We start from the raw sequence: 17,603 nt of genomic DNA, 5'->3' as shown, positions 1-17,603 counted from the left end.
CAATTGTTTAAAAGTATAAGGCAGTCTTTGCTCAGCAGAAAGCTGTATTGAACTGCACTGCATTGTTGGACCATGTTTGTAATCTTGCACTTAAAATAGCTTTTATCTTTATGGGGGGAAAATATTTTATTTTTATTTTATTGAACTAATTGTTGCTGTTGTTGTATTCTATATGTAACTTGCGATATCTGCATGTTTGTTTTGTGACATGATGAGAATGTAACCATAACCTTGAGTAATGCAACATCACTGCTCTGTATTCCTGTTCCACATGGTCTGTTTTTGTTTATCTAAGGCCAGTTTGGTTTGTTCAGTGTTTCCTTGTCATATAATGTGGCCTTTTGACAATAACATGCTGTTTTGATTAAAAAAATAACCAAGTTATATTTTTTTTTTCTTTTTATATAGTGCAAGTAAGCCTTGTAAAATGGCTTGATTTGTATATTTAAAAACGTCAAGAAACCTTGATCATATACACATATTTGAATGTACATGAAGTACAAATATGTTACTGATTTTTCCTGTAGTTTATGTTCCAAGAGAATATGGATGCCATCAATCGAATTTACAGATTTGGTATTAACCAAGAATGAATAAGTGATCTGAAATGAATGGAGTAAGGTGATTTGAGGATGAGGTTGGCGCGGAAGTTAGGAGAGCAGAGCACCCTCTTCTGTTCTTTACGACTTGTTGCCTCAGATTTGGGGCACTTGGAGAAGCGCTGACACTTCAGTACCTGCGGCGAGAACAGGACGGATGTATATCACTGAGAGGTGAGACATTTACTGAATCTGAATTATTAGGTATTTAATATGTACGGTTTACAAAGGATTGTTTATAAATGCGTGAATCTATAATGTTGATAATTAGTCTGAAACTGAACCGATACAGCGCAAATAGTCAGAGCAACGGATCTAAGTGTTGAACCATTACACCCACAATCGTTTTTTGTTGTTGTTGTTGTTGTTGTTTTGTTTAACTAAATGGTTGTCAAGTGTATATCTCTCTCTATCCGTCAGTGGTTACCACGTATGTTTGGCTGCTCGCTACTGTGACGTCATGTATTTAAACGTGGATAATGAGTTCAAATTGCGAGGGCAGCAAATTAGGAGCTATTAATGGTACAAAATTGTGTTGGCTGAAAATAAAATGGTTGGTTGATCCACCCTGAAGTAATTGGATTAACCTTAAGTGCTCGAAAGATTATATTTGAAAATAAAACAACATTAAATTCACATTCTTATCACACATCACAATTTTTTTTTCTCAAAACAAGTTTCCAACATCCCTCCAAAGCATTAGATGCAGTGCTCGAATTGAGTCAAGTCTTATGGGGGGTCCCCAAGTTTTTTTTTACCGGGGGGTGTAGGTTTAGTCTTGCAATATACACTATACAAAATATACAATATATTTGATCATAATATGCGTAAATATATATAATATATATATATAATTATTCTTTTAAATTACTTACTAAAGCAATACTGGATTTAGAGGGCAGCAGACCCAAAACAGCAACTATGGCAAATATACCAGGGCACTACATATAAGGCTCTTGAAGACCCAAGTAACTTCAAAATACATTGAAATGTCTCAAAAACAGTAGAAAATAATCAGATGGCTTCCAGACTCACTGGATTTCATTGATGTACAGCCATGGGGAGTATTGTTTCCTCCATATCTCTAACTGATTTCTCCAGTTATAAACTTCCTTGCTCTGAGTTTTTGTGGTGCTGAGCCGTTCAGAGCTGTTGGTGGGAGTTAGCTGTTCTGAGCTGTTGCTTACCTGCTCTTTGCTTTTGTTGATATGTGCTGAGCTGCTGTTGGTGGTACAGACCCATATAAAGCTGTTATCACTGCATTTGTCCTCTTCTGAGATCTTGTCACTGCTAACCTGTGCTGAGCTCCTGCCACTGCCCTCTGCTAAACTGGAATGGACTGTGCTTGCCTTGGAGGTCCTCTTTACCTGCACACTAGACAATGCCATGTTTTGGTTTCAATATTTTTATTTTTAAATAAATACACATAATGAAATGAAATATACACTACCATTCAGAAGTTGAGATCAATACAATTTTTTAAAGGTTTTTAAAAGTCTCTTCTGCTCAAAGCTGCATTGATTTGATTAAAAAAACAAACAAACAAAAAAACAGTAATATTGTGAAATATTGTTTTCTATGTGAATATATAGTAAAATGCGTGATCAACGCTGAATTTTCAGCATCATTACTCCAGTCTTCAGTGTCACATGATCCGTCATAATCACACTATGTAATAAACATTTATTTTATTTTTCAGGAGTTTTTGATCAATAGAAAGTTCAAAAGAACAGTTTCTATTTGAAATAGAATCTTTTGTTACATTATAAATGTCTTTACTGTCACTTTTGATCAATTCAATGCAACCATACTGAATAAAAGTATTAATTTCTTTCCCAACATTTTTTAAAAATACATTCTTACTGACCACAAGCTTTTAAATGGTAGTGTATAATGCTACAAAAGTTTATATTCAGATCTGAAGGATCATGTGATGAAGACTGGAGAAACGTTGGTGAAAATTCAGCTTTGATCACAGAAATAAATGATATTTTATTGTATTATTATTTTAAATTGTAATATTTCATAAAATTACTGTTTTTACTGTATTTTGCATCAAATCAATGCAGGCTTGGTGAGCAGAAGAGACTCTTGAACAGTAGTGTACATCCAACAGAATGATTCTAGCTTTTTTTTTTACCAATGTAGTTTTTACCCTAAAAACAACTGGATGATTAATATGGATTATGTGACACTGTGATAATAATGTTTGTTCCAAAATACTTTAAAGATTAAATGATTAAATGGATGAAACTTGTTTATTAGATATTAAACATATAGATTGTGACAAAACAGGCTGTCAGTCTGTGTGTTGGTGGGGATTTTTCAACCATTTCAGCACATGCGATTTTTACATAGTTACGTCCAGTAGGTGGCGGAAAAGCACTGTTATGAGTAAGTCAGCAACTATTCAACGACCATTTCAGTGAAAAAGGCTGCTTTATTCAGAAACAAACAATGCCATGGCAATCAATGTCAATTATTGCTATTTCAAGAGTGAATCCCGCATAAATGCGTATGTAATTCCCAAAACTTTGTGTTTACGTGGCCATTGGTCCTGGCTGGCAGCATGAAAAACAAGATTTATACAAATTCTGAATGGAAATTAGAAAGCATAGAAAGCACACAACGATTGCTCCCTTTACTAAAAAGCTGTTATCCATCTCCGTCGAGATCCCTAGCACTCCCGTAGAACCAGGACTATTAATAATGAAAAAAATTGTAACTTAAGCCTAAATGTTTCCAATTACGCAAGGAATACAAAAGCCCCGATATGGTGTGGGTAGATATCAAGTAGAAAGATATATAGAGAGAGAGACAATTACCCCTCAAAAAAGTCGGTAAGAAGCTTTCTCTTCCCGACCTCGAGTGGAGGTTTATTTTTCTCCATTTTTTAAAAGTTAAAATTAGCTTCAACGGAGCGGCGCCAATCAAACAGTCCTGTCAGTCAACGATGTCATGCGCACAGCACTTTAGATGTGGGGCGGGGCGTTTACATTTTAAAGAGACATGGCAACTAGCCAACTTTAAAATAAATTATTGTAAATAATCAATTCATGAAATTTACCGTATCCATTGCATGCATTTAATCAGATTTGTTATTATTATTTTTTACTAAAATAAAAATATCTGAGGGACCCCCCTAATTCTATTTTTTACTTCTTATGGGGGGTCCCTAATACCGTATGGGGGGGTCCCGGATCCCCCCAGCCCCCCCTCAATTCGAGCACTGATTAGATGGGTTAGTATCACGCAGTTTCTATGGGGTTTTGACATCACAAATTACTTTAATAATTGCTGTGCTTTCAATAAGGACTTTTATAGTCCTTATAGTTTTATAAGGACAGACAACCTAAATGGTTGTCTGTCCTTACATCCTGATCCTCTCAACTACTGTCAATCAATCCTTTGATCAATAGGAGATTCCAGTGCATTACTACACTCATTTGCTCAAAGTGCATGGAGCAAGCAGCTGGCTACACCAGTCTCTTGTCCATTAACAAGCATGGCCTTTTTAAGCACTGCAATGTAAAATATAATTAGCAAGTTTAAAAATATCATAGTTTTATGATACCTGAAGCAATTTACTACTCTGATACTGGTTTGGTCTAGTAGTTTTCTCATGACTGCATTTATTCGAAGGTTATTGGCACTGGATTACTATGATTGAACCAGTGGATGGAATAACTCCTAGGATTAAGCTCTGTTGGACTTCATTTTATTGGGGTTTTTGTTGGAGACTTGACTCTTCCAAATATCACTTAAGTTAGGAGTTGGGGGATCTTGGATTAAGATGTAGTTCATAGACAGATAAAGTAGGAACAAATTAAAGTGAAAGCTTAGATGTATGGAATGTTTAAAATGAGGTATAAAGAAGTCTGTATTAGTTGCTTTAGCCCTAGACGGCTCCACTTGTCACACAGATGGAGACTGTTGTTAGTCAAGGTTATCGTATGGCAGTTTTGTGAGGTGCTCTTATGATGGCAGCTCAAGAATCCAGATGATTATCAGCCTCAAAGAAGGTCCTTTTTAAAAAGCAGCTGAACAAGTGCCGTTCGTTCCTGGGCAGAAAATACACTTTATCAAGAGCAAGATTTGATCAAATTCCCTTTTACAACTGCAGTCTAACTTTCTAAAGCATCCGAAAGCTGGCCAATTTCAGCAAAATCTGTCTTAATGGAAAATAAATAACAATAGACTTGATACTTTCTTGCATTGCATCAAATTTGCACTGTATCAAAACTGTTCATTTGTACAAAATGTGAAAAAAATAAAATAATAAATGTCGATACATACAATAATTTACGTTGATTAATATTACCATGAACTGCACAAGCCCAATAATACAAAAATCATTAACATAGTCTGAATAGAAAAAAACATTACATTAACAACAAATATTTTGATGTCCACACAGAAACGTATGGAAAAGTCTATTATAATATCGTAACACAATTAGTTTGTTTCATTTTATTATGTGGATTTGGTGTTGTTTAACCCCCACCCCGGTTGCGACCCACCAGTTGAGAACAACTGCTTTATAGAATTCTTTCTAGATTCTATCTTTAAGAATGTCTGGCGGCATTCCTACCATTTCCCCCCTCTTGAGTGGAGCGCTGTGGGTATCTTTAGAAGTCAAACTCTTAGTGAGACGATCAAATGGTATTCTCTGAGGACTTCATGGGTCAGAATTACCTCAATAGTCACTTCATTTTACTACAAAGCTGATAAGCACTCTACCATTTCAACTGCTCTTAACACCTGGAATCTGACCAATCAGATACCCAAATGCAGGCATAACACACACAAATGTTTGCTATCTTTTAGAGCATGTCTGCTTTCTCTAAGTGTCTCAAGTGAATGTTCATAGAAATTATTCCATCAAATGCATATTATTATGATCCAACCTTACAGACTAATCTGCCTTTATCAACAACATGGACTACAAGGGTTTGTACCTCTATTTAGGAGTGAAACTCAAGCACTTTTCAAGCATTTTCATGGTACCTTAATCTTCTTTTTCAAGCACCTCTAAGCTTTAAAAACTACCCAATTCTAAAAGTTACTTTAAACTTAAAACTTGACAAGATTGCAATGGAAAAAACATTGAAGAAGTTCTGTGAACCTGTGCTTTTTCTGATCGGATGTTTATTTCATGTTGTTTCGATGTTAAATCTTGTTTTAGCGCAGTGAAAATTTGCTACTTTAACCCAAAAATTATTTTGTTTTACCATACATAAGCTTGGGGAGTCAAAAATATAATTAAGCCTATCCGCTGTCATGTATATGCCATTTATAATGGATGCTACATTTTACAATTTCAATTGATCATGGTATATATAATGGGGTGTACTTGCTTGTTTGATTATTGAAAATAGACCATGATGAAAATTTTACAATTCAGTCCGTCAAAGTTACATATGTGTTTCTAGCGCAACCACTGGATATGGAGTTTTTGTGTGCCATTCACTGTTTGCAGACCGCAAATATAATGGAATGAACTAATGTGTCACAATGAGTTTATCTCCGTTATTGTACTCTCTGCATTTTCAGTGTTTTTCTGACTTTGCGGTGCTCACTATGCTTCAAATAGAAGGAAAATAAGAGAGTTCTATGTGGCTTATTGTATTTTCTCTTTAAGTTTTCTCATTGTGGCGGACTTACCTCAGAAGTATGGTAACCAATGAAACTGAGAGTTCAGGTGGGATAGGCCGCCCTCCTTGCTTATGTGCATGTGGCACGTGGATCTCCGCTAACATTTTCATCTGCATTGCGTCTTGTGCCTGGGTGATAAACACGCTTGGGCTGCGTTGTCCAGCCTGGAGGGTTGCCCCCATTGTTCATCCTTCTCGACCAAGGTTCGGGAGAATGAGGGTCACAGTCATGCTCAAAAAAGACCCATATCTTCTCAGGCCAGAGAAGAGTCAGCACAGCGTCCGCAGGCCCCATCATGGGACGAAATGATGGACAATGTGTCTCCAGTCCTTCCCCCACTGTTCGAGGACATATTGGCAGGAGAGGAAGATTACGCTGGTGTGAAGTTTTGTCTGACATCCTTGAGGAGGACGAAGAAGATGCCATTTTGCCCATGGATCAGTCCCAGCCACGAGCATGAAGGAGGAGTGCCCGTCGCAGGGCTGCGGCTAAGCTCGATTGACTGGCCGTTTGACACAGTCAGTGGGTACGGGAGCTGAAAGGGACTTGTACGGTGACAAGAGTTTCCTATCTGGTCTCCCTGCAGTGAAGCAGTTCCTTCCAGCCATCCCGGCCTGTGTAGCGGAAATTAGGTGATATTGGGATAAGCCTATTTCTTACCAAGCGACGGTCAAAGGGTTCTCGAGGCTTGATGCCCAGGGGAAGGGAGACATGGGAATGTTATCGCAGACTTGAACTTGCGTACGTCTCGTAGCACAGTTCAAAGCTGCGGAAGAAGCATGGGTTTGGCGGTGGTAGGTGAGAGAACCCTATGTCTGAACTTGTTAATTTCTCTGACAAAGACAAATGCACGTTTTTGGACACCCCCATAGATCCTAAGGCCATGTTCGGTGCCACCGTTATGGCTATGCGCCAGAAGTGCAACCTGAGGAGAAAGAAGGGAGATGCATTTGAGGAATGTCTCTCACGAATGCCACTGTTTCGTCCTTATCAGTCAAGTCAGACTGGTTTCAGGACCTCTGGAAAGGGAGGACAGCCTGATTTACAGCCTCTCCAGTAACCAGGGAACGTGGCGCAGCAGCCGGGCCATTCGCAGCCAAAACTGTCTTTTGTAGCACCCACTGCGAGACACCGTCTGTGTGCCTCAGGTTGCCAAGAGATGGGCAACCTGAGGCATTTGTTCACCTCAAGGAGGGGCACCGAGACAGAACCATGGGCTTCTCTGTCCGGGCCTCTCATGTGATCAGTGACTATCTCCCTCCTGCAGGGAAACAGAGACAGATGCTTGAAGTTGAACATTTTTCTGTGTTCAAAACAGACTGTTAAGTTTCTTTCCGAAGTGTGCGCGGGGCGATAACAAGCGTTGCCATGTGGCCCCCCGCAAATGTTCTCCTCCTTCCACCCACGGGGTGTATTCTAAGTGCAAAGAAGACGGTTCACACAAGTATTCATGGTATTTTCAAATAAAACATTCTCTCATGCACCGAGGCAGAATGCTGTGGGCACAGATTTGTGTGAAAAAGAAAAACGGACACAAAAATAAAACAAAATAACATTAATATGACTCCCAATATGACTGTACAGAGAATGGAGGCTTCACCCTAAAGTGACAGGCCTCATCTGGCAGAGATTCGGACAGGCAGCAATGGATCTCTTCGCATCGCGAGAAGATGCGCAATGACCTCTGTTCTTCTCCCTGGTGGGCGACGATGCACCGTGGCCTCACACATTTCTGTGTCTGATCAGACCGACACTACGGTGAGTGAGCGAGTTCAATTAATCTCTTATTTTTATAGCTCCGAACAGGCTAGGGAGGCTGCGGAAGGCAGAGATAGCACAGCTGCTTTACGACCACCCTGGCCTCTATCACTGCAAAGAGAACTTCTCTCTCAAGCACGTGGGGAAATCTTCCATCCTTCTCCTCAGGAATTTTCTCTTTGGGCCTGGCCTGTGAGAGGCTGAATTTAAACAACACCAGTTTCCCCTCAAGAGTGACTGAAATGATTCAGAGCACGAGGGCATTCTTGACGCATTCCTTATATGATCTCAAATGGGGAGTATTTGAATGATGGTGTTTGGACAATGTGTCGTTCCATACTTGTGTTCGGTGATGGATGTATTGTGCTTTCTGCAAGACCTTTTCTATGGTCAAAGTCTATTTGGCTGCTATATCAGCATGTCATGTGTGCATCAACTCTGGCAGTATGGGCCAGCATCCACTGATTTTTGAAATCTGTGATCCTGAATGTGCTGTCTCAGCCCCTGTTTGAACAGCTACAGAGTATTACGTTAAAGCTGCTCTCTTTACAGACAGCTTTGTTAATATCTCTCACGACTGCTAAACGAGTAAGTGAATTACATGCTTTATCAGTTCATTCCTCCATGTAGTGTATGTTGTTCATTCAGGGAGGTCAAAAATGAACCCTTAGACCAAACCCGGCATTTGTGCCTAAGGTGAGTGACTCCTCAAGCACGTGCCAGTCGGTAGACTTGTTTGCTCTACACCCGCCACATTAGTCCTCCCCAGAGGAGGAGAGGCTGCATTGTTTGTGCCCAGTACATGCTTTGATGGCATATGTGCAAAAGACAAGACCCCGAAGGGAGATTAAGTCAGCTCTTTATTTCATGGTGTGACTCTCTTAAGGGAAAACCTAGTTCTCGCCAGCTCCTCTCTCATTAGGTGGTGGACGTGATTGTGCTATGCTATAATAGCTCTTATCAGCAACCTCCAGAGGGATTACAGGCTCACTCCACAAGGGGTTTGGCCATGTCCTGGGCACTATTCAAGAGCATTTCAGTTCTAGAGATTTGTCCTGTGGCGATTTGGTTGTCTCTCCACACATTTTTCAGTTTTACAGTCTGGATGTTACAGAGCCTTCAGTGGCACAATTTATCTTTGAGGTGGGAATGCAGCAAACTGTACAATAAGCATACACACATATGCAGTAGCCTATATAGTAGCAGATCCACATTCTTATGTTTCTGATTGCATTTATTGTATAACAAAGACAATGATTACATTTATTAGTTAAGTTCTGTGTTTTCTCTGCTTGTGGCATCTGCTTCAGCCAACATTTACAGTATGCAATTAGGGAGTTTTCTATATCCCTTAGTGAGATACAGATTGAAATGTGAGTGTTAGAAAAATAACTTTAGGTTAAGGTAAGAGAACTTTTCACCCGGTTCTCTGATGACATGAAATGAGGTATCTCACATCATTGGCCTCCTTGCAGTTTGCACGGAGAAGAGATTTGCAGAGAATGAGGCAGCAACAGGTAGCTGTGGTTTATATTAAGGAGGTGGGACTCCTTAAAAGCTGCAGCGATTGGTCTGTCAATCTTGACAGACATTGTGTCATTAGTGCTTCCACAATAGGTCAAGCCTGGAGCATTCCCTTAGTGAGATACCTCAATTCAGGTTATCAGAGAACTGGAGTATTGCAAGCAACCTAAAGTTTTTCCGCTTTCTTGATTACTCAGTCTTTCAAAAGATACTCTTTTGACAGCAAGCGAATACGAATGCTTTCGACGCATGTGCACTACGATGCTTGTGATGCTCTTTAAGTACAATCATTGGCAGACACATGCGCCAACGATGTGTGCAGGCAAAGACTGTCTGCTTATCGAGAATATCAAGGCCGCGTGAGGCAGACCGCGCAAATTGTGCTGATGACAAACTTTGCGTCACTCATACCGAGTGTGTTCCAATCAACAACACAGACAATCAAAATATACTTTGGCCTTTACTCACCCTCATATTGTTCCAAACCCTTATTGAGTTTCTCTCTTTATTGGAACATTAATGGTGAAATTTAGCATAATGTTCAGTACAATAATTGGATGTGGACTGGGGCTGTTGAGCTCTAAATTCACAAAAATGAATTATATAAATCTTAAAAGTAGCTCATATTTTATACAACTTATGCACTACATTCCTAGTCTTATGATAGCTTTGTGTGCGGAACAAACTGAAATTTAAGATTTTATTCCCTGAATTTTGGTCCCCACTCACTGTTATTGCATGGAATAGAACAATTGTAAATCAGCTTGGACATTCTTCTATAATTAACTAATTTTCTGTTCCACAGAAGAAAGTCATACATGTTCGGAATGGCTTAAGGGTGAATATAGAATGACAGAATTTTCATCTTTGGGTGAACTGTTCTTTTAAATGTGCATAATGGATGTGTCTGTGAGGTATTTTCTACTAATAAGACTCCTAGAAAAACTCTTGCTAATCTAGTCAGTAGGTATGTCTATCCATTAAGTGGATTAAAATGTCATCTTGTAGCTAATAAATAATGTATTTTAAAATGAACAGATAATACTAGCAGTCTCAGCATGAGCATGTTCTCCTTTTTTAAACATTGTTGGTTTTTGAGGTTTGTTGGTTTCACTTTGATTGCAGAGCAGAACAGGTATAGGCATTGAGATTAAAACCAGTGACCCATTGCAGTAAATTATTCACCAGTCTGGTGCTGCCAGTTGATGTTTGTCTATATGTGCTTATTTTAGAGCCATATTTTTTTTATTAAATTGTGTGAATTTTTGCCTTAGGCTTAAGAATGTGTCAGGGGAGTATGTTGGTACTGCATGGAGACTTGATCTGAGATGAGTATCATGCTGTTTTCTCCTTAAATATCTGAAGTTAGGGCTCTGCTCCCACGTTTCTCAAAACCACAGATGGGTAAATGATTAGTCAGCTGTGATGACTTTAGAGTTGGCTTAGACTTATGCTCGTCTGCTGTCGGTGAGGTTTGACCCTTTTTTTTTATATTTTTTTTTTTATGCCCTTATCCCAAATGGCAAACTTGATGTGGTTAGATCTTATGGTCTTCACTCCATAGGATGAACACTAGGGATGGACAGATCGATCCTTAAATATCAACTAATGTTATATCGAGCGGCTCAATCCTCATTAAAATACTGATTCAGTGTTTTTAATACTCCGTTACATTTCACACAATTTATGTGTATGATAAACTTCAAAACGAAGAAGTGTTTGATCAAACTTTAAACTATTAAAGGATTTATTGTGTTCTTTTATTGCTGTTAATAAATGTAAAACAAAAAAGGTGTCATTTGCAGTTTAGGCTCATTTAAAGGGATAGTTCACCCAAAAAATAAAATTCTCTCATCATTTACTCACTCTCATGCCATCCCAGATGTGTATGACTTTCTTTCTTCTGCAGAACACGAATGAAGATTTTTAAAAGAATATCTTAGCTCTGTAGGTCTTTACAATGCAAGTTAACAGTGACCAGACCTTTTGAAGCTCCAAAAATCACATAAAGGCAGTATAAAAGTAATCTATGACTCCAGTGGTTAAATCTATATCTTCAGAAGCGATATGATAGGTGTGGGTGAGAAACTGATCAATACTGAAGTCTTTTTTACTATAAATCTCCACTTTCATATTCTTCTGTTTTTGACAATTCACATTATTCATGCATAAAAAATTTAATCTTAGGAGTAAAAAATTGAACTGTTTGTGCAAATGTGAAAACTTCCTGGTTTCAACATGGGGCAAGAACCCAGGTCTCCCACATTGCTGTTGTAACACGCTATCAGTCGCATCACAGGAGAAGGTAAACACACTTGAAATGATTCAAAATTGTGTGATGGGAAATGCCGCTTGTCAATAACTCAGCATAATGGGGCAGATATCAGGGTACTGGAGCATTTGGAAGCAATATGCAGACATCCTGTGTGATCAGGTTGATAAAAATTCCTGTATAATAAATGATATTGCTACCCAACAATAAATGCAGCATTGCACCACTAAAGTATAGTCTGAGATGGGCCACAAGGGTTGAGGATGTTGAGAGTCTGACTCGATTTGTATTATTTTTATTCACAAAATGTTCGAGTGTGCATGGATGTAAAAGAGAAAAAGAATGAGTGGCCACTAAAGAATCTCAATGTCATACAATATTCTCAGTCCTCACAACCCCTTGTCTGGCCGGGCCAGGCATCATCCATTAGCTAGAGCTTTTGATTGTGGTTTGGATTCTGAAATAGCCCTCAGCCTGGCTCTTTGAAAGTCCAGTGCATGTCTGACCAATGCCCATGAGGATCGATAAAACCTTTTGCTGCCCCACTAACCTCAAGTCCCCGAACCCTTAAATTAAATTCCAAGAAATCTTTCTCTCACAAATGTGTTTCCTTTATAGTCTCTCACAGCTGTTTTTGCCTTTGTTAGCATTCTCAAAGCCTTTTTCTTTCTCCTGTAGACACCTGCTCAATAGTTGAACTTATCAAAGCCTTGGTGCTTTCTGCATAAATCTTTCCTACTTTTAAATTGACTGTTGTTTTGTTCACATTTAAGGGTTCAAACATGTCATCAAGCAGCTGGCTGCATGTCCTCCTCATGCTCCTCTTTGGTCAAGGTAAGACAATTTGCCAGTTTGAAACAGAATTATGAGGTCCTATTTGAAGTATTCCAGAGCACTCAATTAACACAGTGCTTCAAAAATCTTTATCAACAGATAATCAAACCCCATACGTGATGTTAAAATGAATTGCATTGAGTGTAACCACCATTCCTCACTGGAATTGGGACAAATTGTCCGAAGTTAGTGGTCATATTTGAAGGTTTGGTTAAAATACTAACAAAATAAATTTCTACCAATAGCAGAGGTTCCATTTGCATTTACGTTATACAATGGGGCAGAGCTGTGCATATTGGTTGTTGACTAAGCAGTGGTCAATTCAAAAATTCACATTTTAGAATGGTACATTGTTGCAGTTTTGATTTTGATTTGTTTATGTATCTATCTTTATATATTTAATTGTACAACCCTACATTAGACATGTGTTATTTTTGGTGACTTGATTTTGTTTATCCGAGTACATTCACTCTAAAAGCAATTGTCCTGCAAGAACAATGGGTGTTATCAGACTGAAGGATGCAAAGATGGTGTATTATGTTTATTTTATTTATATGTGTGTCATTAGGGGTTAGGGTAACCCTAAACCTGTGGGTGTAATCCAATTAAAAAGTATTTAGTTACTGTAATCTAATTACTTTAGTAAAAAAAAATAAAAAGGGAAAAAAGCAGTGCATTACATTTTAAGTTCTTTTAATCAGGTTACAGTTATTGACTTTCAATTAATTAAATTACTTTCAAGTACATAATAGGGTTATGATTATTTCTAATATATTTTTTATGTATAATACCTGAATTATGGCTCTATAACGAGTCATTGTGAAGGAGAAATGTGAAGTGCTGAGTATTTGATTTGTGTGTGTAACAATGACCACGTTTAAATGCACTTAAGTAAACAGTTTATTCCAGAGTTTTACCAGAAAGCAGCATACAGAAATGTCATGTAAATGAGAATGCAATTTCCTTACACCATTTAAGGGATTACATAGGATTTAGCCCAAGAAAACGTCAACAAAGAAGAAAGAATTCAACATTTCACGAAGTAAGGTGGGAAAAGCACCTACACTATAAACTATACCCATTTATACACACCAATGTAAAATAAAGATGGTCACTCACATTCTCATATATGCGTTTGAACATCAAGGGAATCCTGGATTTTTATGCAAGAGGGATCCTTATTATTCAGTGCAATCCCATTGCATATCCCAATGGAAAGTTATGGAAACAAACACATCAACATCTCTTGAATATCTAGAAACAAAGCGAAGCAATGGGGAATAAATTAGTGAAGTCTTCCTCTGAGTCTATGTTTGTTATTTATGCATGCGTCGCAAAAAAGTATGTTGCTGTGGAGAAAGCTGCTTACTGACAGAGCTGCATGTATACGGGAGTAAAGAGTATGCCACTTATACAGTAAAGGGGAACACTGCTTTCTCGCAATAAGCCGCTTTCTGGTGTCCATGTAAAGGTAGTCACAGAATTTTAGACATTTTGAATTGGTTGAGCAGAAAAGTGCTTTAGAAAGTAACTTTTTAAAATTAAAGTAATTTGTAATGTGATTACTTTTCAATGAAACTATTAGTAAAGTAGTCTGATTACAATTTTAGACAAATAATTAGTCATTTGTGGTGGATTACTATTTTTAAGTAATGTATCCAACTCTGGGCATTACACTGTTTGTTGGTCTGTTCAAACCAGGCCTTATTGGATTTTTCCTTCCCCTTAAAAGCCTTGAATTGAGATATCTACTCATGTGTTCTTCCAGCATTATTCCCACTACTTTCCAGCACTATTCCCAATACTTTCCAGCACTAACTGGACATATTCCATAAGTCTAAGAAGGAATTTTGACCTTTAGAAAAAAAATGTCTCCTGGTTCCACAAAGCAATCTGTGAGAGGGTATCACCGCAGGGTTTGAGGGGAGGATCAGCATGACCTAGTAAGAGTTGACTTGTTCAGGACCACTGTTCATCACTAAAGAATGACTTGCTGGTCATCGATCACGTTCTGAACATGAAAATAACTAGCTCTCACATCACATTTCCAATGTTACCAGTTGATATATTGTGCTTTAAAGCTTCAATCTACCTGTATACTTACTATACATGTTGGAATCAAATCATAAAGCTTTAAGTTGAACACAGGCTTGATTGGCTTAAAGGGGTTGTATAATGAGCAGTCAAATTTTCCTTGATTTCCTTAGAAAATTATTAGAAATATATGATTAATATATGATATTGTTTGGGAGCATTGTTCATCCTAAGCAAACAAACACAAACCAAAAGCAACTTAATACAGCAAAATTGTTTCCTGTCAAAAGCAGCAGTTCTGGATATTAGGTCTCCATTATTTTTTAGGCTTGGTGTTATAGGGTACTATGGGTACACCAATGCATCCTAAATCTACAGCATAGTGTCAGAATGTTGTCATCGAAATGGTTCATCTTTGAAGATGTATTTGTAATTCTTACAACTTTCACTGAAGGACATATATAGCCAGGTGTTTTTAAACTTCAGAAAAACACGATCCTGTCTGCTGTTTTTACAGGGTGGATGTTCAACTTGGTTTGTTCAAATTGTTTGTAAGGCAGTGTTTACAGGAGTAATCGAATCTGAGTGAAAAGGATATTAACATGTTTTTGAGTATTGTAAGAACTTATCTAGTATAGAACGCAAGTGGCTGTTCTTTCTGTCCAAAATGTATTATTGCAATATTTATTATATTTTTTTATAATATATTTAAATAGTTTTTTTGATGTAAACATGCACTTTGTGGATATAATTGACTGTTGCATTGGGGCTCACTGCTTTTTTGGTGTCTCGTGCCATGAACACTGTGCTTTTATATAAAAACATTTAAACTTGAGACACGTGCATTGTCTCGAGACACGTGCATTATATCATCTTCCGCTCCGCTGCGTCTTGACGAACACAAGAATGTATCCTGTGTAAGTGGGCCCTGAAAAAGTGGATACAGTAAAAAAATATTATTTTATGACAGATTCTGCAGAATAATTATGTGGCAGAGAATTATATCTAAAAGTTATAGTGTTTTATAAAATGTACTATTTTTATGATTTTGCTCTTACATCTGTATCTTGGTGAAATTTTGTGAGAATTGGAGTGATTCAGGAATGAGTAGATCTGTATTCATCTCTACTATAAATAGGATTCAATTTAAATGGGGTTAAAATTATGTCCTCATAACTTTGCCCTGACGGAGCTAAAACCCTTTGCCCCTGATCTAGCCAAGGGGGTTCTGCAGTTTTCTACGGCCGAGGGCCATTACCATGGTGCAGCGCTGAGAGAGCGGTCCTCCTCATGATGGCATGAGAGTTAAGATACAAAAGCAAATGATTAAAGTGTGTGATTCTCAAGCACACTCCACTCTGCAGGAGCACTACGTAGGGACTTCACTCTGCTCTCTGCTCTAGGCTGTTCACATGGTCCTCTTAATCAATGATTGTATGCATGAGAGAGCATGTTGCTCCGAGCCCTGCTCGCTCGAGCGCGAAACATAAGCCTGTCACAGGACAGCTTGACCGTTCTCTTCATGTCCAGTGGGCATTACTGGAATGCCGATTGCTGAATTGGTGAATTATCCCCCTCCAAAGGATGTTTAGCACCAGCCGTCTCTCACAGGGAGTGAATTCCATGCAGAGCTGTGTCTTGGGGTCAGGTCTCAGTTATCCATGAGTTGTGCTCAAATTATTCATTTGTGCACTCTGTTGTTAACTTTTTAAGTCCATGTGGGGGTACCTGGGTGAAAATTGAGAAAACATGTCCTGTTACATTATGCTGAATTACATTATATACTAGAAATGATGTACCAATAATCAGATCTGTTTGACTTGCTTTTATTTCTGTGTCCTTCTTATGCCCTCTATCTTTCACAATTCCTGTGTCTATTTCTCGATAGTTTGCTCCGTTTTCTCTGTGCTGGAGATTCAAACGGATCTTGAAACCATTATGAAGATCAATGGTGTTGGAGAAAGTGAGTGCTCTTTTTATTTTTATATTCATGTGATGACTCAACATTTGCACTGTAGTGTAGAGGGGCTCTATTGAAACTGATTGTGTGTGAGTAGAGTCACTGATCTAATGCCAATGTGTTGCCATAGAAATTAAGGGCATAGCAGCCGCTGGGGACATGGGGGACACGTCGCCCGCACTCTTTAAAAAGGTGATTTTTTTTTTTTTTTGTCCCCCGCACTTTTCTAAACTAAACCCATGCCGAGTCCAAATGGTGGATTTGTATACAGTTTTCTTTGTGTTTTCTTACTTTGGGCTGTTTAAGAACCATTCCGCCAATCACACGTGAATTTCATGAGCCAAAACAACACTTACGTAATAGGTCGTCAGTCAGACAAAAGTTGTTTTCAACAATGCTCATTTATCGATGTTTTTTATCAACATTGATGTCGATCTAAATTAATAATCTAGAGATGAGGAACACAGAAACCAGAGTTATGCATTGAGCGTGAGAGTCATGCAATTGACACTGTTCTCACGCCACACGTCCCTTAACTCACGTAGTGATAACATCGCGGAGCAAAGAGGGCACTGACAGTGCATGGACAGACAAGACAGAGCAGGCAGCACTGTGCAGAAGTGAGTTATTCAGACCAATCAGAGGGAAAGCAGCAGCACAGCATCCATCAACACCCCCCACCCCAACAACTCTCACGCCAAGCTGAACTCAAAAGTTGGCAGCTCTATTATGTCCTGTAATATATTAATACTGCACTGTAGGTGGTGGGTTTGTGCGAGCCACCTACTGACAGCTGTGTCCGTTCCCACTTCCCCACTTTTAAAATGACTGCTATGCCCATGAATGTAATGTCAATAAGTCAAAAGTCTCTGTGTGTGTGATGGAAAACGTGTTTATGTGTAAAGAAAGCTGTAAATTAAGTTGCATTTGGAACATGTGAAAGAGTCTGTAATGAAAAGAAAGCCTG

General features: G+C 38.5%; 1 protein-coding gene across 1 annotated transcript in view; it reads left to right on the top strand.

Annotated features, from left to right (window-relative positions):
* Window positions 1-673: 673 nt before the first annotated feature.
* LOC127626793 (von Willebrand factor A domain-containing protein 2-like) overlaps window positions 674-17,603 on the top strand; it is a 33,070-nt gene continuing 16,140 nt past the window's right edge. The window contains exons 1-3 of the mRNA XM_052102842.1: window positions 674-773; window positions 12,582-12,642; window positions 16,565-16,639. Coding sequence (XP_051958802.1) covers window positions 12,591-12,642; window positions 16,565-16,639 — 127 coding nt within the window. The 5' untranslated portion in view covers window positions 674-773; window positions 12,582-12,590. The remainder of the gene's footprint in view (window positions 774-12,581; window positions 12,643-16,564; window positions 16,640-17,603) is intronic.

Source organism: Xyrauchen texanus, chromosome 33 (genome assembly GCF_025860055.1).
Source record: "Xyrauchen texanus isolate HMW12.3.18 chromosome 33, RBS_HiC_50CHRs, whole genome shotgun sequence".
Classification (NCBI taxonomy): domain Eukaryota; kingdom Metazoa; phylum Chordata; class Actinopteri; order Cypriniformes; family Catostomidae; genus Xyrauchen; species Xyrauchen texanus.
This window is presented reverse-complemented; position numbering and strand designations above follow the sequence as displayed.